The sequence below is a fragment of the Engystomops pustulosus genome, chromosome 10, assembly GCF_040894005.1.
Source record: "Engystomops pustulosus chromosome 10, aEngPut4.maternal, whole genome shotgun sequence".
Taxonomy (NCBI): Eukaryota; Metazoa; Chordata; class Amphibia; order Anura; family Leptodactylidae; genus Engystomops; species Engystomops pustulosus.
In genome coordinates, this window is record NC_092420.1 from 95,978,154 (window position 1) to 95,999,544 (window position 21,391).

At 42.1% G+C, this 21,391-nt stretch overlaps 1 protein-coding gene across 16 annotated transcripts in view; it reads left to right on the forward strand.

The window, feature by feature from the left end:
• NFIA (nuclear factor I A) overlaps window positions 1-17,741 on the forward strand; it is a 381,842-nt gene extending 364,101 nt beyond the window's left edge. For all 16 annotated transcript variants that reach the window (XM_072128277.1, XM_072128276.1, XM_072128283.1 and 13 more), the window contains one exon: window positions 16,645-17,741. In XM_072128277.1, the coding sequence (XP_071984378.1) occupies window positions 16,645-16,662 (18 nt within the window). In that variant the 3' untranslated portion in view covers window positions 16,663-17,741. The remainder of the gene's footprint in view (window positions 1-16,644) is intronic.
• Window positions 17,742-21,391: the final 3,650 nt, after the last annotated feature.

Sequence of the window (21,391 nt, forward strand, 5' to 3'; positions counted from 1 at the left end):
CAGTGCAGTTACAATGTGTCAGTGCAGTTATAATGTATCGGGTACAGTTACAATGTGTCAGTGCAGTTACAATGTATCAGTGCAGTTACAATGTATCGGTGCCGTTGTAATGTGTCGGTGCCGTTACAATGTGTCAGTGCAGTTATAATGTGTCAGTACAGTTACAATGTATCGGTGCCGTTGTAATGTGTCAGTGCCGTTACAATGTGTCAGTGCAGTTACAATGGGGCAGATTTATCAAGCAGTCTGAAAGTCAGAATATTTCCAGTTGCCCATGGCAACCAATCACAGCTCAGCTTTCATTTCACCAGTGCTCATGAATATTTTAAAGGGGAGCTGTGATTGGTTGCCATGGGCAACTGGAAATATTCTGACTTTCAGACACTTGATAAATCTGCCCCAATGTGTCAGTGCAGTTACAATGTATCGGTGCCATTACAATGTGTCAGTGCCGTTACAATGTATCAAGCTGTGGAGGTTCTGTTTACATCCCCATTGGACACTTTGTTGGACTCTTCTATAGATTCCATTGATTGAAGGTGGATAAAGAAACCAGAAAGCCGATGGGCCCCATATAGACATTAGAGTCCAGGGGCCCCACCGACCCCCAGACCGGATTGGTAAATCTGTCCCAGTGTCAGTGGGAGAACTGTAAATGTTTGTTCACTTTTTTTATTGTTCCATTTCCAGTCATTCCTTGTCCGTGCGGAGGGATGCGTCTCCGTGCGTCTCCGTATTTTCTAATTATCTCCCCAATGTTTATGAGGATGTGGAGTTATTAGAAGACAGTATTGATGATTTAGAATCTGTAGTCTGTTACCATGGAGACGCATTACTCTGGACACAGGGTGGTGGATGCATCAGGTTTATTTGTAAACCTTAAGACAGGACAATATCAAAGGAACGGTTGCGGCTTTGGCTTCATCCGCGCCCCCCCCCTCCCCCCTCCCCATTGTCATCCACTATACGGTTACACAGGATTCCTACACAGTGAAGTATCACAAGGATCTTCTGTATCCACAAAGCTCTTCATCCCTCTGTAATGTCAGACATTCTGTGTCCTTGATATGTGATCTGCATATTAGAGCCCCCGGACCCTGCACAATACGGGGGGACGTGAGGGTAAAGCCCAGATACCAGGATGACAACATCTAGAGCCACATAGAAACCAGACACATGAATGAGAGTTTTAAGATCATGTTACTAGAGCATAGACGGAACACTTCTATTTTCCTTTCAGGGTTCCGGGAGAGCTGGGTGACAATATACATCTGCATCTGGTATATTTAGAGTTGCATATAAAGGGGCCTAGGAAAGCTGAGTGACCGCCCCTACACTGTGAGAGCCGTAATGGCGGCCATATTGAAATTCACCCAGCTTTCCCAGACATGTAGTAGGAGGCTTCTTCTCTCATAGTTCATATATCAGACTCCCATTGCGCCACCAAGTGGCTGACTGAGAGATTGCAGTGATATGGACATGGAGACCCCCTGCTCTGGGAAGACTTTCTGAAAGTTGTAGTTCTATTTTTGTTGGATTAATAATAATTATTTATATGGCGCACACAGACACCGCAGCGCTGTACAGATCAGTCCTGGTCCCCATGGGGCTCACGATTATGAAAAGTTCTGGATTATTGAACAAGTGTAGAAAAGTGAGATCATAGGGATTGTCCTATAGTGTTCTGCTCCCCCATAGTGCGGACACCCCCAGATTGTTACATTGTTACATTTAGCTCTGACGGATACTGGAGCATCAGATCAGTCGCCATGTTACTGCATCCGGCTGTCAGATCCATGTATTGACCCCCATCTGCCCGAGGGGACGTCGCGCTACTTGTTACGTAGAGGAGTCGGCGAATGAATAAAATATGGCGTTTGGCTGTGTGGCCGGACGCGTGGCGTTCTCTCCGCTCACACGTTAATCAGCTACATCTCCATTATTTATGGCCCCGGCTCCATTGATCCGGCACAGGTGATCCAGACCTGACTGCGGTTTCGGAGTCTCCCCCGTCGGCCGCACGCGGCATCAGACTTCCATCACATCGCGTTTATGTGACTGACAGCTCAGGACTCGTCCTGCCAATATCATCGATCCCTCTGCTGATCCCTGAGAGGCCGAGAGAAGCATTAATCACCGGCGAGAAGCCGGAGCAGAAATCTCTGACACCTCCAACTACAGCGTAACTCCAGCTATGGGGGAAGGGGGCGCTCTGGGGGCCAAGCAATAATCAGGCACTAAAGGTGCAATAACCCCTGAGAGCCTGTGCTGTGTATTGTCCCTGGAGTGATGTGTAATCAGACCTCTGTATGTGTGATTAGTAGCAGCAGTACTGTGATACATGGGTTTGTATTGCAAGATTGTAGCTTCTCCAAGTGCACTGGGGGTGTGTCCTCACACTGCTGTGCTCTGTGCTCTCTGCAGCCAGTGTTGTGTATTGTCCCTGGAGAGATGTGTAATCAGACTTTTGTGTATGTGATTAGTAGCAGCAGGATTGTAATATATGGATTTATATTCCAAGATTGTAGCTTCTCCAAGTGCACTCACACTGCTGTGCTGTGTGCACTCTCTAGCCAGTGTTGGTTATTGTCCCTGGATAGATGTGTAATCAGAGCTTTGTATATGTGATTAGTAGCAGCAGGACTGTGATATATGGGTTTATATTCCAAGATTGTAGCTTCTCCAAGTGCACTGGTTATGTGTCCTCACACTGCTGTGCTCTGTGCTCTCTGCAGCCAGTGTTAGGTATTGTCCCTGGAGAGATGTGTAATCCGACCTTTGTGTATGTTGTTCGTAGCAGCAGGACTGTGAAATAAGGGTACATTTCAAGGATTGTATCTATTTCTAATGCCATGTGGGGAATATCCTCACACTGCTGTGCTCTCTGCAGATAGTATTATGTATTGTCACTGGAGAGATGTGTAATCATACCTTTGTTTAAAGGACATCTATCACCAGGATAAAGGATTGTAAACCAAACATACAGACATACTGGTGTGCGCCCCCTCTGGCAGGATTTGTCTTCTTTTAGCTTCTTATGCCTTTGTTTTTAAGAAAAAAAAATAGTTTTAAAATTATGCAAACGAGCCCAAGGGGCTCCAGGCTCCATAGGAGTTAATGGAGTCTGGAGCCCCACAGGCTCATTTGCATAATTGTAAAGCCCTTCTTTCTTAAAAACAAGGGCATAAGAATCTAAAAGAAGAGCAGATCCTGCCAGAGGGGGCGCACACCAGTATGTCTGTATGTCTCTTCCCATCACTGAGACCCCTTACGGATCAACAAGTTATACCCTATCCTGTGGATGGCGGATACATTGTATGTCACTGGAGAACCCCTTTAAGGCAGTGTCTTGTCCTTTATATTCTAGCATGAGGAAGGTCGTCCTCACACTGCTGTGCCATTCAGCTCTCTGCATTGACTGGCAGCCCCTCCCCTCTGCTTTGAGTGTTTACAATAGTCAACCAATGGCCTGGAGCAAAGGGGAGGAGCTACAAAACTGTTCATTACTAAGAGCTCAGAGCACAGCAGTGTGAGGACAGGCCTTCAGCGCACTTGGATTATCTTTAATCTAGGAAAATCAACTTTATCAGTGCAACATCCGACCTCAACTATGGCGCATTTTTAAATACATATTTCTTAAACATTGTTTTTTTAAAAAAAAAAATAATAATAATAATAATTCCGCCCCTAATTTTGTTTTTTTTTATATTTACAACCTTTTTTTTTTTTTAGTTTTTCTGCATAAGAATAAAAGAGCCGCCGACTTTTTAACCCTTGTGGTTTTTGAGGCAGAAAAGAAAAATCAAATCTCTGCCCTCGACCACTAATTGCTACTTGATCTGTTACAAAGTTCACGGATCTTCTCGGATTTCCCAAAACCGAGCAAAAAAAGGGAAAGCACAAATAAACATGGCTGCCTGGCAACGAGGTTACACGCCAGCGAGCCGCCATAGAAAAAAGGCGATTTCAAAGAGATCTGGCAACAACCCGGAGATCAGCACCTCTGCATTGTCTGCGGGACGGTCACATGACTCCCCTATTGTCCGCAGCCAAAAGCCGCACATGTTCTTCATCAAAATGGACATTAACTTAAAAAAAAAAAATCCATATTGTAACGAGAAAAAAAACCTCCCGGAATATTGTCGATTTCGTGAGCAAATGCTTGGAAAAAGTCAAAAACTCTGCAAACTCAGACAAAAATCTCCCTCCACCCTTTGTCTTGGTTGAGAATTTGCTTTTTTAAATCCTTTTTTTCTACATCTTTTTAGGTATTTTCGACCCCTCTTTATCTTTTTTTTAAATAAGTAAACAAAAATCTACAAAAAAACCTAAATAAAATCACATAAAATCTAAATCGCCAATAGAAATTGTTACAAAAATTCCCACTTTGAACTTTGATTTTTTATTTTTTTTTAAATCTTTGAAATTGTAACATTTTACGTATTTTTAACCCTTCTTAAAAAAATATAGTAAGCAAAATAAAATTCAAAATTTTCCAAAATTTACATTTTAATTTTTTTATTATTTATTGAATCCTGAAAGAAGAATTAAGATTCCGTGAAGATCTTAAGCCTGGGGTTTTCTCTTTTTTCCTGTGTCCTTTAATCCCGATGCAGAGGCTGAAGTCTGTAGAAAGTCTCGTCCGCGTTTTAATGGCCGCCATCTATTTTTTATGAAAAAGCAGGAAACAAGCTCAGTCCTCAGTAAAAAGATTTACAAAATGTAATCATTGTTGAAATGTTCTCTTTGAACTGGCCGGGTCCACAGGGGTCTGTGGCTCCCAATCCCCTTGGTTGTCCCTCTGTAGGGATCAGGTACTGGGCTGGGGTTCCCTTTGAAGTCCTGAATGAATGAAAGGGAAGTATAATAAAAAGCGACTGTTGATCAAGCAGAAAATACACTTTAAGCCGACAGAAGAGCAGAGTTAACACATCCTAAGCTGCTTTTACCCCCCCCCCCTCCTCCCGGCCCCCTTCTTCTTCCCAAATTCTCTCTTCTTCACTTTTTTCCTGTGCTTTGTATACAGAGGCTTTTATACTATAAGAAGTCTCTGATCTATCCTGTGCCATTTCCTAATAGGAAAAAAAAAAATAAAAATTTGTAAAAATCTGCAAAAAAATAAAAGCATAATAAGAAAAAATCCCTTTAAACTCCATTAATAAAAAAATTCATGGTGAAACCTGAAATTCTGTTTCCATCACAAACCTCTTCCGATCGCAGCGGCTCCGGCTTTTTTCTGCTCAAACTTAAGTTGTAGATCGGATAGACCCCGCCCCCTCCATCTCTCCAGGTTTTTGGGGTTTTTTCGGTATCTGCTTCATTTGTTTTGCTTTTTTTGAAAGGAGGGAAAAAGTTCTCTTAAAAATTGTATCTGCCGTGACTGATGGACATAGAGATGATCTGCAGAGATAGTTTTGTATTTTGCTCCAGAATTTTGTATTGGTGTTTTGTTGGAATCCTGGAAGATTTGGATCCATTGAAAGGCTACAATGTCACCAGAGGCTTAAAGGGGTTGGTCACTTTAATATACATTGTAACTCTGGCTTGGGAGGAGCTTATTGCCATTTGCCGCAGTGTCCTTCATCAGGAATTCTCCATCATTGTCCGGGTCCTCCCTTGCTGTTCTGCGCTCCATGGTCCGTTTTCTCTTCTACTTGTGTCTCTCGTGCCCCTCTATGTTTCCTGTGAGGCGCACAGTGATGACGGAGCCAGGATGTGTGTAGCCATGCACAAAGAAGATGGCGCCCACTGATTCCATCCACTCAGCGATGCCGGGGAGACGGACACGGACCAGAGGAAAGTGAAAGGAGCTTTAGGACCTTGTATTGGAACGAGGAGGGAGAATCAGTTATTAGGAATCTATTTCCAATTATTTGGACGTTTTAAACTAAAGATGGTCAACCCCTTTATTTGGGTTTTCCAGAAGTAAATGGTCCAACCCTTCTGACAGTTATTAGGACTGGATCCTTCCCGGTGGTTCTCCTGCTCCTTGAATTGGCCTCACATGACAACTATTGGATCTTTAGCCCATGTCATTATTGGGGAAGCGGTGCGGCCCATGGCTTGTTCGTAGGTTGATGTGCCAGAGGGGGCAATGCATAAGAAGGATGGTGTTACCTGACCACAGGATACAGACACGACCTCCCTTACCTTTCCTCATGAGATGGGGACAGATATGAAATAAACCTGATATTGTGATAATCGAGATGTCCATGCCCTGTGGCCACCCGGTGGTGGTGATGGGCTTTGCAGCTTGTTATTTGATTGGATGTTGCAACATTGTATTTCATTTGTATTGTGAGAAGTTTTAGTCTGTAAACAAATTCAAGAATTCCAAGAATGGAGAAATAGAGGAGGGTCTCACACTGACCCTATTGGGGCCCAGATGTCCCGTTGACCCTTCGAGAACATGTAGTTATACAGAATAGCATCAGATTATGAGGTTCTCACCTTCAGCGACATGTTAGCTCGTGTTCGCCACTTACGGTGCCAGGAACCTACAAATCAGTGCGTTCAATATTTGCATTGCCCAAAGTTCCTGCCAACTCAGTGATAAACCATTACACAAAACACCCGGGCATTAGCCCATAACCCTTTATCTCCTGGCCGGCCGCCTGGGCCACAACAAGGTCTAATCTTCACACGTCTTAAGTGCCGTCAGGTCCGTAGATAAGGATTAATTAATAGAGAGTCTGGGTCAGCCAAATCCGAGAGCCACGAAATCCTGTGCCCATTAGAGAGGAAGGAATCGTTGTCACGTCTTATGACTCCGCTACAAGTTATTTTTATCAAATATTTTGGATATTTAAAGGGATATTCCCAAAAATTGTTTTACCAATGACTAGGATGAAGCTTCAGATGGAGCTGGATGGGAAGTGTCATCAGGGTAAGGGGATATTCCCAAAAATTGTTCTACCAATGACTAGGACGAAGCTTCAGATGGAGCTGGATGGGAAGTGTCATCAGGGTAAAGGGACATTCCCAAAAATTGTTCTATCAATGACTAGGATGAAGCCTCAGATGGAGCTAGATGGGAAGTGTCATCAGGGTAAAGGGATATTCCCAAAAATTGTTCTACCAATGACTAGGATGAAGCTTCAGATGGAGCTGGATGGGAAGTGTCATCAGGGTAAAGGGATATTCCCAAAAATTGTTCTACCAATGACTAGGATGAAGCCTCAGTTGGAGCTGGATGGGAAGTGTCATCAGGGTAAAGGGACATTCCCAAAAATTGTTCTACCAATGACTAGGATGAAGCCTCAGTTGGAGCTGGATGGGAAGTGTCATCAGGGTAAAGGGATATTCCCAAAAATTGTTCTACCAATGACTAGGATGAAGCTTCAGATGGAGCTGGATGGGAAGTGTCATCAGGGTAAAGGGATATTCCCAAAAATTGTTCTACCAATGACTAGGATGAAGCTTCAGATGGAGCTGGATGGGAAGTGTCATCAGGGTAAAGGGATATTCCCAAAAATTGTTCTACCAATGACTAGGATGAAGCCTCAGATGGAGCTGGATGGGAAGTGTCATCAGGGTAAAGGGATATTCCCAAAAATTGTTCTACCAATGACTAGGATGAAGCCTCAGATGGAGCTGGATGGGAAGTGTCATCAGGGTAAAGGGATATTCCCAAAAATTGTTCTACCAATGACTAGGATGAAGCCTCAGATGGAGCTGGATGGGAAGTGTCATCAGGGTAAAGGGATATTCCCAAAAATTGTTCTACCAATGACTAGGATGAAGCCTCAGATGGAGCTGGATGGGAAGTGTCATCAGGGTAAGGGGATATTCCCAAAAATTGTTCTACCAATGACTAGGATGAAGCCTCAGATGGAGCAGGATGGGAAGTGTCATCAGGGTAAGGGGATATTCCCAAAAATTGTTCTACCAATGACTAGGATGAAGCCTCAGATGGAGCAGGATGGGAAGTGTCATCAGGGTAAAGGGATATTCCCAAAAATTGTTCTACCAATGACTAGGATGAAGCCTCAGATGGAGCTGGATGGGAAGTGTCATCAGGGTAAAGGGATATTCCCAAAAATTGTTCTACCAATGACTAGGATGAAGCTTCAGATGGAGCTGGATGGGAAGTGTGATCGGGCTTTGAATCTCTACCAATTTTCCAAGAAAGTCTGGAAAAGTGCGATAGATAGTGAGTGCAGGTAGCGAGCGCCGCTCCAGGTTTTCTTGGCGATCCAGAGAGCAGAAACACCAAGTGTTAAAGTGAATTTACATGTCCTCAAATAACTCCCCGATGTGGAGACGTGCGCCAAGTGTCACACCCAGCTCTGGATTCCACATTAACAATCTCCTTCCTCGCTCTTAAACTTTGCCCTTCAAGACTTTTGTTTAACTTTTGTAATGTGAAAAGCAGAAAGTGCTCGGCCCAACCTGCAGGTGACACCTCAGCCCGGGGAACGTGTTACTGTATAATCTCACGTAATGACTGCGGCTCCTGCATCCTACACGTACAGGACGGGAAGTGGCGCAGCTCCTCAGCATCACGTAGACCGGCGCTGTGCCTGGAGATGTGGCCCGGTGCTGAAGAGCCAAGATGGTGCCACGTATTCTCCCTGTAAGACAATGGCTCTTACTGTCACACGTAGATCTATCATTAATGTTACATAATGACTTGAAGCTTGGTCCGATCTTCCCTGGAGAGAGAAGCCTCATCATTCCTTATGTGTGTGAATAGAACCAGAGAATAGCTGGACCCTTCCCATATGTTTAAAAGATTTTATCAAACTTCATATAAACCAGTGGCTTGTTACATCAAACCAGACACATTTTTCCCAATATTGACCTGAAGTTAAGGGAGAATAAAAAATGTAGCATATGTGACCCTATAGACTGCAGCCAATGTTAGGTATTGTCCATGGAGAGATGTGTAATCAGACCTTTGTGTATATTGTTAGTAGCAGCAGAACTGTGAAATATAGATTTATATTCTAGGATTGTAGCTTCACAAAGTGCACAGGGGGTGTGTCCTCACCTCACCCTGTGCTCTCTGCTGCTAGTGTTAGGCATTGTCACTGGAGACAAGTGTAATCAGACCTTTTGTATATTGTTAATAGAAGCAGGACTGTGATATATGGATTTATATTCCAGGATTGTAGCCTCTCCAAGTGCACTGATGATCTGTCCTCACACTGCTGTGCTCTGTGTATTGAGCTGCTCCACATTATTTGCTGCTATTCTAAGTAAAACTGCTTTGAGGTTCTGGAATAAATACTAAAGCAGTCACTGACCACAGAGGGAAGGGCTGGGGAGTTCTTGCACGACTTTAAGAGCACAGAAGTGTGAGGACACATTCTCAGAGCAATTGGAGAAGCTCCAATCTGGTATAATATCAATCCATATTTCACAGTCCTGCTGCTACTAATAACATACACAGAGGTATGATTACACATCTCTCCATGGACAACACCTACCATGCTCCAGAGAGCACAGCAGTGTGGGGGAACATCCCCAGTGCAGTTGGAGAAGCTACAAATTTGGAATGTAAATCCAAATTTCACAGTCCTGCTGCTACTAACAGCATACACAAAGATCTGATTATGCATCTCTCCAGGGACAATACATAACACTTGCTGCAGAGAGCATAGAGCACAGCAGTGTGAGGACTCACCCCCAGTACACTTGGAGAAGCTACAATCCTGGAATATAAATCCATATATCACAGTCCTGCTGCTACTAACAACATAAACAAAGGTCTGATTACACATCTCTCCAGGGACAATACCTAACACTGGCTGCAGTATAAATGGGCAGCATCCTGTATCAGCTCATGTGATTTGCTATCAGTCTCGATCACTTCTGTGTCGCCTCGTATACAGATGACATCTCCTGAGGCCGACCTTAAAGTACAACCTCAGAAAACAAGAAGAAAGTTTCTCGCTCCTTGGCTTCTTCCATGTGACCTTGAGCAGGTATCTTCGATGTCTCGCGTTGCACAGTCCGCCCCTCGGTGAGTCCTCCTCCTCCTCACTAGACGAGGTGTTAATGATGGCGGTATTATAAGATGCCGCGCTGCGTCTGCAGTTTTTCCGGAGAAAGATGAAATTGTCAAAACCCTCTACGTATTCGTCCATCACGACGGGACGGTCACAGATCAGCAGGTTTATCAATGAGAAGGGGCTCGGCGTTTCGGATGCAGCCCCGGAGTCTATTGTTTATGGTCCATAAAGTCTTAGTACCGTCCTCCGACACCGGCGCATCACTGTGTCGCCTTTCACGGTGCAGTAAATTACGGAAGAAGGGGGGAAAAAACTGCCTAAAAATGCTCCTCGGAGGACAGTAAAGCCCCTTCACGTTGCGATGGTTAAATGGTATTTTAGGAGCGTCTTGTACGAGGGGCTGCTTTGCATTACATGAGTCGAGTACCTTGGAGATGACACATCTGCGAGCGCTTTATTAAATCCTGACTCAGCACTTTCCCATCTGATGTGATTACTCCTTCATTTGCCTGGAGAAAAAGGGGAAGCTAAGATCTCGTCCCGGACTGCAGAATCCTCTGTGATGTTTCTCCTTGAAGAATAAAAGGAGGACATGGGGGGGAATGTTCTGGAAGACAGACGGGGGCGGTCGTCGCGCCTTAGTTAAGGACGTCGCGATGGAACAAGGTGTCGGGGCTCGTAAGAGTCTCCTACTAGATGGGAACGCGTCTCCTTCAAGGCAGATTTGTGTAGTAATTAACTGTGAAATGCTGTTGATGATCCAGAAAACCTGTGGGTCCGGTGTCCGTGAAGGGTCGTGAGCGCCAAATTACTTCTAATCTTGGAAAAATTTGCTGATATTGCAGAATTTTCTGGCCGGCACGACCACCAGCGGATAGGTCAATATGGGGACGTGGTGAACACATGTTACAAAGTTCTTTAGATTTGTTACAGATGACTTGTGGTGGAGGCCTGTCCAATTATTCCAAAAAATTCCAGCAAATCCTCACCTCCACGGAGTCCGGAGTTCTAGTTCATCTTGCGCCGCTCCGGATGTATTGGTGGCCATGGAGCCTCCTCTGGCCAATCATAGCCATGGCGTCGGAATGCACCCAATGGTGGTCGAATCTAGTCTTTGGAAAACCAACCAGACCTATAGGGAAATAGGATTGGTTCTCCCTATTTATTACACATGCATGCTCTGCCCTATTTATTACACATGCATGCTCTGCCCATCCGAGTGTGCATGTGTATTAGGGGTCAAAGGAAAGAGATCTCAGCCAAATGGATCTTCAAAATGGACTGTTAGAAGTAGTTTGGCACCATTAACCGCGTAGGACGTTCCTTTTGAACTCTCCTGTAATGTCATTTTCACAGCTTGAGACTTTGTTACTTATGTGTGATGCAATGTATCACATGACCTTCTATCTTTACTATGTTTTCAGAGCCGGATTAGGGTGGTGGAGGCCCCTTGGCTAGAACAACTCTTGGAGGACCTCAATTATTAGTTTTTATTAAATAAAAATAATAGTTCTACAAGCTGCCACAAAAAAACTCTACATACACACCTCTGCTGCCTCAGAACCTCTTCATACACACCTCAGCTGCCTCAGAACCTCTCCATACACACCTCAACTGTTCCAGAACCTGTTCATACACACTTCAGATGCCCCAGTACCTCTTCATACACACCTCAGCTGTCCCAGAACCTCTTCATACACACCTCAGCTGCCTCAGAACCTCTTAATACACATCTCAACTGCCACAGAACCTATTTATACACACCTCAGCGGCCACAGAACCAGTTTATACACACCTCAGCTGCCCCAGAATCTCTTCATACACCCCTCAGTTGCCCTAGAATCTCTTCATACACACCTCAACTGCCACAAAACCTCTACATACACACCTCAGCTGCCCCAGAATCTCTTCATACACCCCTCAGTTGCCCTAGAATCTCTTCATACACCCCTCAGCTGCCCCAAAACCTCTTTATTCACAGTTCAACTCTGCGGAAGCCGAGGTGTGTATGAAGAGGTTGCTATTGTTATTGTTGTTTATAAAGCAAGAGAGGTGTACCACTCCAAGAATGTGGGGGCCCCTTCTCCTGCTCACTGGTGGGAGCCCTAGGGCATTTGCCCCGGGTTCCCTACCTACAATACAGCCCTGTATGTTTGATTGATGATTGCAACTCCTGCAAATTTTACCTAAATTGTGGTCCTTCAGCACATGCACTACTGCTGAGAACCCATGCTTGCAGAACATCATTGGATGCTGTAGTCGTAGTCAGATACACAACATGGTTTGGTAATCCAATTTTGCAAATGCACAAATTTACGGTGTCCATACTTCCGGTGAAGAAAATTATTTAAAAAACAGGAGAGTTTCTTATGTCCCGTTGTACTTTTTATCAGTGAGACCATTACATTTGCTCATTGCTATATCTTTGACAATCAATGGGTTGTAATTTTATTTGCAGCCCATTCCCTCCCATACTGTATTCCACCAGTGTGCTATATCTGCAGAGCACTGCAAGACCAGTCTTCAAGAAGAGGAGGGGACGTGGGGGGAAGACAGAAAGTTTGAAAGCTGAATTACCAGACAAAGACTTGAGAGCCGCGCCGCACAGCTAAAAAATAAAACTCCCGACTCAGCACCTTCTATTGATTAAAAACTAACCTTTAAAGTAACTCTCGGAGTGTGTGGTTAGCATTTAAATTTAGGCATGTCACGGAGTTGATTTGTGTTACAGAATACCAACTCCATAGGCGTCACTCTCTCATCAATTTCCTCCAGCCGCCAAAGTATTTCACAAAAAAATGTCAATAAGACGGAGCAATCTTTAGGAGGAGATCTTCACCGGCTCCGGCAACCTTCTTCATCCACCCATGATAAGTGCACAAAGTGGCAAACACCATAATTGGTCCTTTGTCTAACTTTCTCCCCTAAGTACCAGGGAAGGGCCGACCAGGAGTGTTTTTGGAGTGTAGGGTCCCCACTCTGGTCCATAGGGGGGGGGGGGGGTCATAAATTACTGGGAACGAACACTTCAACTTCAATGTGTTTGTAGTGGATTTGCAACGTCAGAGAAAGAACAAGGGGGAAAGGTTCGGTGGGAGGGGAAGCCGGGACTTTCTTGCTAATGATAGTCACGTCTGGCTCTGTCTGGTTGCTCCTAACAACCAGACATGATGTAACACCACGATGAACTTGAACTTGGGGGGGGGAGTTGAAATGGGAACAATAGACCAGAGTAATCAATAATGCCTATTTCAGTGAAGGATTACAAGATCTGCTCTAGGGGGTAACCTTGTCTGCACGACCCAAAGCTGGAAACTTGGAAAACTTTTTAGCTGTAGGTGCAAAAAAATAAAAAGAATAGTTTATTTTTGGATTTTCTTCTAAAAAAAAAAATGTAATTTTTTTTTTTTTAAATTTATGCAAAGTCTGGCTTTAAGTCACGGTGCGGGAGAATGGCGGTGCACCAGCTGTTTACACATGGCGGGTTCATTCATAAGCCATGTGCACAGCTGCTCGGGAACGTGGGTCATGGAAGGTAGCCGGAGAGCATTGTCTGTAATAAGAGCCCGGAGCTCGGGCCAAGAACTGACTGACTGCGCTTGGGAAAGAAACCCCTTTAAATCTAATTACAGGATGTAAATGTTCTGTATCCCACAGCAACCAATCAGGGATTAGATATTGTAGTCCCGGAGAAGAAAAAAAATCATCAGAACTTCTCATCCCATTGGCTGGAGGGGATTGCACCGCAGTTACATGATACTTGTATTATTATCCTCCGGTTATGGGATTTGCGTTAATGGAATATCAGGTTCCAGCTGCTTGGAAAAAAATATATATATAAAATGATATCAGAATAATCCAAAAACATTGTGAATTTTTTTAAAATTACAACAAAAAATCTCTCTGCTTTTTTTCTTGTGAAGCTGAATCTTTTCAGACATAGAATTTGTCAATTTCAGGGGATTTTTCCCCGACCTTGACTCTTAGAAGAATTGTGCATGGGCCACCAATCAGGGCGCAACTTTCCAAGCTGTATTGTGATTGGTTGTTATTTATTTATTTTTTTTGGACATTGGGTTCTCTACATGTAAAGAGTCGGTTTTGGTTTTATTCCGACTTGGCTTGGCTTGTAGTCGCACTGTATCCTCTAGTTGTCCTCATTGACGAGGTCACGTTGCGGTATGGGCCATGCACCATGGAAGAATCAGTATGGAAATTGCCCTTACTACAGGACGGAAGGCATAGAAGTAGTAATTCCATCTACAGGTAGCTACCCAGTAACAGCTAAAGCTCGTGCAGACAGTGGGGCTCATTCAATTACCCGGTCCTGTCGCGATCCAACGGCGCGTTCTCTGACTAGGATTTGGGTCTTCCGGTGATTCAGCAAGCTCGTGCGTCCAACTTCCTGCAGGTGTCACTGCTGCGCCGAGGTCCGCCAGAGTTCACCATCTTCTTCCTGGTGCATGTGAGTGCTTGATTTTGAGACACACTTGGTTTTTAAATTCCGCATTTTTTCCGAATCCGTTGGGTTTTTCCGACGGCCACGCCCTCCCGATTTGTTTCGCGTGCAATCCGGCACCGATGTGCCAAAATCCAATCACGTGTGCCAAAATACCGGGGCAATGCTGCACAAAACGGAAATATATCCGGGAAACCCGACGAAAGTGCGACATTCAGACCCTTAGTAAATGACCCCCAGTATATCCTGATCATTTCGATGGATTTGCCCTAGACAACGACCCTTCTTCCAGATGGCTCATGGACTCCATCAGAGCCTATACATTTTACTGGAGTTTTTAAACCAGAAAACCCTTCTAGAGCTTTAGCTGTTGTGAGTGTAGAGGCAGTAGGTGCAGTGGTGGTAATGTGGTGGCTTGAGATCATCCAGACATGACATGCTGAAGGATCTCGACCCTCCCTTGGCTTTCTTTCTGTTTACCTTCTATACTCAAATCCTTTAGGATGACCATTTCCATTGCTTTTCAAATGTGTTTCTGAATAACAGAAATATTATGGTGTGAATACAGTCAACACGATTGTGAAACAATAAGATTCTTCATCAATATTGGGTCTACTTGTATTTTGCTACATTATTATACAATTGGAACAAGAGTTGCTTGTAGACAACGTAAAGGAGTTCTCCACCCATGTAATGTCCATGGACTACAGCAGAGCAGCAGTTTGTTCTTCCAGACTTGTCATCATGAGACAGGAAGTTCAAGTCGGCCATTTTGAATTTATACAGTAATCGTGAATTGATTCATATAAATTATGTGGTTTAAGTAGCAGATTTAACACATGATACACAAACCCCAAAAATAAGCCAAGTGCACATATAAAAGCCGTATTAGGAGCCTCCATGGCAGATGATGATAAATATCAGTCTTGCAGTAAGACTTTGTCATCCGGTATAAGGTCAGCTACCCAATGGAAGTCCAATGGACCCAATTATAGGCGGGGTATCATAGGCGCGTAAGCCCAAATATATGGGGTATTTTGGGCTTTATTGGTGGCCATTTTTGTATTTTGGGCTACAGATCACGAATCACCCTACCAGTAAATAACACAATGTGTATGGCACTCTATAAACTTTTTAGACTTATATTTTGCCAATTTTCCAGTAATCTGTGATATTGGAAAAAATGTTGATTTTGTCTTTAGCCTATAGACACAAGGGGGCGGGGCTATGTTTCTTAGTGCACCAGTTTACGTCTGTTTATGCTTCCCATCTCTACCCAGGGCTGTCTGATTACATAATTATTGACATCCCCTATAAAGGGTACAAAAAAAATGAAATCAGAAGCACCAGCAGGTACAGCCCCGCCCCCAATGCACAGAGAAGCTGATGACCATAAAAATCTAAGCAAAATTTTCTTAAAATCAATAAATCACAAGAAAACTGAAATATAGTTTATTTGGAAAGCTTATGAAGAGCTCTAGTTAATGCTGCTTTTACATATGAGATCATTTTAGACCGGGTGGTCTCTCTTTAAATTTTGGCTTTGATACTATCATAGGCCGTTAAGACCCAGTTGAAGACAATCAATTGTCCTCAGGGTCTTTGGGTGTATCCAGTATTAACCTATTGGATTTTGTTGATAATTAGACATGGGCGGACCCAAATCCTCCATTGGGTTCAGGTGCTCCTCCTGGACATATTGCCGAACAGCCAATCCAGCAAATTAACGCCCCTAGCTACTAGCCATAGCTGTGATTAGCCAAAGGGACACCACTGGCCAATCAAAGCCATGGCTAGTTGCTACCGGTGTTAATATCCCGGATTGGCTTATGTCCAGGAGACGGGGACCCCGGAACGGAAAGTGCAGCTGATACCACCACTATGGCAGAGCAGGGAGCGATAGACTCCCTGTGTCGCCATTCGGAGCAGAGCTATGTAGTGGGGTGCCCCCAGACACACCCCAACTTTGTTCAACCATTGCAATTTTTCCACATTGGACCAGTGTGAAACAAAATAATTTTATCCAATTCTTAGCCCAAAAACCTAGAATTTTCTAGAGCTCTAGAAGAACTAGAGACCTCACTGGACGGTGAGATGCTTTTCTTGATATCATTTGGGATGTCTTAGACTATCTGCCTAGATGAGCTCGACTTGTCACATTACTATGACATAATTATTGCCTACAATGTCTAAATAATTTTTGTAATTTTTTTTTTTGTGTTTTTGCAGTCCTGGTACCTGGGATAATGGTCACAAGATTTGTATCCAACACATGACAGACCACCTGGCCCTTCCCACCTCTGTAACCTGGAAGAACACGGTGACAACACGGCACAGTTCGCTCCATTGGAAGGGGAAGACTCGTGTCCACAGCGTAACAACGTCAAATAAGAAGAATCTTCCGTGGTCGCATGGCAATGACCCTTTATAATCGGCCTTATCTCCCATTACCTTTTTTTACGATGACTTTCTTGTCTTGGGGGTCTGAAGAAAGTTCTTGCCCGGGGAGGGAAAAAGCTGGGCCTCATGGCATCCAAAGTGTTTCGTTGGTAGCGTAAACATTAGGGTGGTTTTTGGATAGCCTTAGGCTGATGTTTTTTTTTTCATCTTTTCATTTTTTATTTTAATTTTTTTGTTGTGTTTTCTTACCAATTTGCTGTCAAACACCTTCATCGTGAAGCCCAGCGTTTTTCTGCAGAGCCTTCTGGTCGTGAAAACTTCTTCGAGAAACTTCTTCGAGAGTCGTGGAAGAGGATCAGCCCCTTCAAAAAAAAAAAAAACAAAAACAACAAAGACTTAAAGCACTCTAAAAAATGACATGTAATAACATGTGATACGAACCTTCTACTACTATGACTAAGACCACACTACAGTTATTTCGGGAAGAAAAAAAACAAAAAAAAACATGGAAGTCTACCCTCTCGTGGTCCGGAGCCTCCAGATTTTTCTTCACTTTTGCAGATGTTTTGAGTGCGACTTCACCTTAAAAGGATTTGCTTCAACTCACATAAAATGTGCAACATCAGTTATCACAAACTGCACTTTTTTTTTAGTTTTTTTTTTTGGTGTAATGTAATGACCTCCCCCGTTTGGAATTGATGAAGTTGTATCAAAGGACACAACCGCGACAAGATACTTTCACTAACATATCGACAAAAAACGTCCGCGTCCGCCCTTCTTTGCTTTCGAGGAGTCGTCACATCCATGACCCACAAGGAAGCTGATAACGTCGAGTTGCAGAGCAATGTTTTAAAAAAAAAAAAAACATAAAAACTTTTATTATTCGTGTATGAAAAAAAAATGCTGCACTTACAATTATAAGCTTTTTTCCGAGACATAAAATTTTCAACAATGAAACACGGAAAACGGGGGGGGGGAAAGATGGTCTGTATTGACAGAAACTGACAGGAACCAATCAAAACAATCGTTGTTGGGATTGAGTAAAGTGCAATTTCATTGGATAGGTAAATATCTTTGTAAGATAGAGATTGTTGGAAATTCTATTTTTGTTTTTTCAAGTCCTACCGAAACCCCCCCCCAAGGACTCTAAATGATAAGGGGGGTTAAAAAAAAAAAAAAAGGAAAAAAAAACAGCCTTGCAAAAGAAAGGGGAGCTATTTTTTTGCTTTTTATGTTTTTTATTGTTAAACTTGTATCCCTTAAAAAGTTTAAAAAATCTACAAAAAAAAAAAAAACTATATTATAAAAACATAACGGTGCTTTTACCACAATATGTTAACGACATTAAACGCTAAGTAATCATTTTTTTTTCTTTTTATCAAAGCACATAACTTAAAAAAACAAAAAAACTGAACCGTAAGACGTCTTCATCTGATAAGCTAAAGTCACTCTTAGTGGTTAAACGCCCAATTTCCGACGCAAAAATATCGATCCCAATGTAGGATTTAGTCAGGCGCCTCAGGATCTTTAGATACGTCCAGATTTTATCCATGTTTGAATTTTTTTTATTTTATTTTTTTTTAAATTTTCCATCTCTTGCATTCTCTGGACTATAAAACACTGATTGATCTAGAGGGTGGGGCAAGGGGGGGAGGGGTTATCGGCGATTGCTGAAAAAAAAAAAATTCAGAAGAATTTTTAAAAAATTCTACGAAATTGAATCATAGACTTTATGTATGTTATGTACTTCGAAGATAAAGACATTAAAAAAAAAACGGACAAAAAAAAATTGACAAAAATACAGACGGGATTTTATTTTCTAGCAGCAGACGGCGGAGCATCACCTTTTGCTTCGCATGCGAAACCTTTCCCGGAAGTTTCCGATACTATTATACATATATTATATACTTTCTTGGCCTTGGGCAGGTTTGTCCGTCGGAAGATACGATCTGTCTCTGCATGTTTAGTGTTAGTATCTCATTTTTATATACTTACCGTAGGATAAAGTAGAGTGCATTAAGACAAGACATTTTAATCCTTATTCCAGGCACTTGCCTTTTTTTTTTTTTTTTTTTTACCCTCTTCCAACCCCCCCATTTGCAGCTCATTGCCCCCCCCCTTATTTTGTTGGCAGTGAAGGAGTTAAACTCTGCGTGTTGAGTCCTACTGGAGGGCTTTTTGCTACTGTCCTGTACAATCAAGTCCATGGAAGACACTTTGCTCCTCACCTTTTTGATTTTTTTTTTTTTTTTGGCTGTGCCGGGGGGGAGGGGGGGTGTGGTTCCGGTTTGAGACCTCTCTGGCAGCCGATAGGTTAATTTGCACGAAAATCTAAAAATCAATTCCATATCAATGTGCCTTGCCCTGGATAGCGATTATTTGTGACATTGTTGCACATGTTCCTATATATAGATAGCGGGGAGAGAATTCCTCGTCACGCGTTTTTGTTTGTTTTTGGAGACACTTTTTAGTTATTTTTTTGTTGTTTTTTCTTGTAAATGTGACTTTTTATGTCAGGCGTTGCGGGCTTCACCGTGTAGGTAGATATTTTTAGTTGTATCCCACCAGTTAGGTAGTAGTGTGCGCTTAGTCTTATAGTGTCTGTACTATTTTTGCGTAGGAGATCAGTATTTTGGGATGTGGGCGGGGGGGGGGGGGGAATGTTTTTTGCTGCATTGTGACAATTTATTTAGAGTCTTCCTTTTATTATTATTATTATTTTTCCCTGATCAATGAAAAAAAAAAATATGCAATACCTGCTTATATCATGTAGTCGAAAGCTTAGCAAATTTTATTAGAATTTTTAATTTTTTTAAATTTTTTTTTTTTTTTATTTGACCAAAGTTGGTGCTGTACTTGACGCAGTGTGTTTTTTTTAGGTGTTTTTAGTCATTGTATCTTTTGTGACTACGAATGCACATGCAGGAGGGAGGGGGGGAGGGGCGGCCTCTTAGAGAAGCAGTCAGACTGTGAAGCACTAAGCTGTACCCTGCTTTGAGCAATTTTATTATTTTTCTTTTGTTTTTGTTTTTTTTGTGTTTTTTTTTTTTGTTTGTGTGTGTGTGTTACAACCGTTCCTATCACAAGCAAGCCTTAAAGTAAAAAAAAAAAAAAATTATGACTTCCTTTCCTTAAAAAAAAAAAAAAAAATTACCCCCCCCAGCCCCCTCATTTTTTATTAGCAGACAGCAATCAACCCACGTCGTTCAATAAAGAAGAGGTTACTAATGCCCATTTTTTTATATGCACGTTTTTAAAAACTTCCGAAAAACTAAAAAATTGTTTACCGATTCTCTCTATTTAAGAAAAAAAATAAAGAAATGAATCAAATGTTTTTTGGGGGTTTTTTTGGATTTTTTTTTTTTTTTTCCTATGTGGTTGAGTAGTATTGTGTGAGTGTTAGTGACTTGTAGCCAGCGTCCCTTGCCTTCCCCTATAGCACTTAGCTGGGCATTACCTTATGACATATGTGCACTATACAGCAGCTTGCGGTGCTTCACAGTGAAGGGAAATCAAGCCTAGACAAAACGTTTTGTCAGAACCTTGCGTTACCAGTAAATCGGTTGTACGTACAATACAAAACGCAACCCTTTTATAAACATGCAAACTAAAGCAATAGCTCCGGGCAGTCGTAGATTTTTATTTTATTTTTAATTTTTTTTATTATTTTTTTTAATTATTTTTTGGTCGATTATGTCGTCTAGACATGATTGCGAAGAGAGCTCAGACTGCCCACTCAGATACGTCATTTGTAAGTTGTATAGTTTTCACTGATTTATTCTACCCCTATTTTATAATGCAGGACTTTTTTGTAATTTTTTTTTTTTTTTGTTGAATTTTGCTTTGCAGATTTTTTTTTTTTCCGGATTGTTTAAATATATAATGACGACGCTCTTATTAGAATTTTTTTTTGTTATTCGTTTTGGTCAGGCCGGGCAGTGGGATTTTTTTTTAATTTTTTTTTTTTTAATTTCCGGGAACTGGATTTAAGTTAAAACTTTCCTGTTTCCTGTTTTTTTTTGTATGTATTTAAATACAAGGATTGAGATTCTTCTCGCAGCGGTATAGCATATTCCTATACTTGAGAAGTATGGGCCACTAAAGAACCATTGTAAATGGACGTTCTGTATTTTTATTTTTTTTTAAAGTGTTTTATCACTTAAGGTCTGACCCTAAAAAGGTTGAGGATTTCTAAAAAAAAAACTTTCTCCGATCGTAGAAAATGTTTTAAAATGTTTTAAAACAGGACATTAGGCAGTGTGTCAAGTATTGAACTTTTGAAGTTTATTTATGTTCGTCCGACCATATTGGAAATACAGCAGGAAATCATATAGGCTCAAATCAGATTTTTTATTTAATTTTTAATTTTTTTTTTACTTGGCCTATTCACGGTGATGCTGGGTGTGCAGCATAATGATAGATATAATTTAACTGCAAAGTTAAAAAAAAATATCCAGATTTAAGTGCAATTTAATAAACTTAAAATATGCAACATGAACATAACAAGAACTATGAGGCCTTCTGGACCAGAACTTAGGAACAAGTTCTAGAGTGGATAGCAAAGACTTTAAATTGT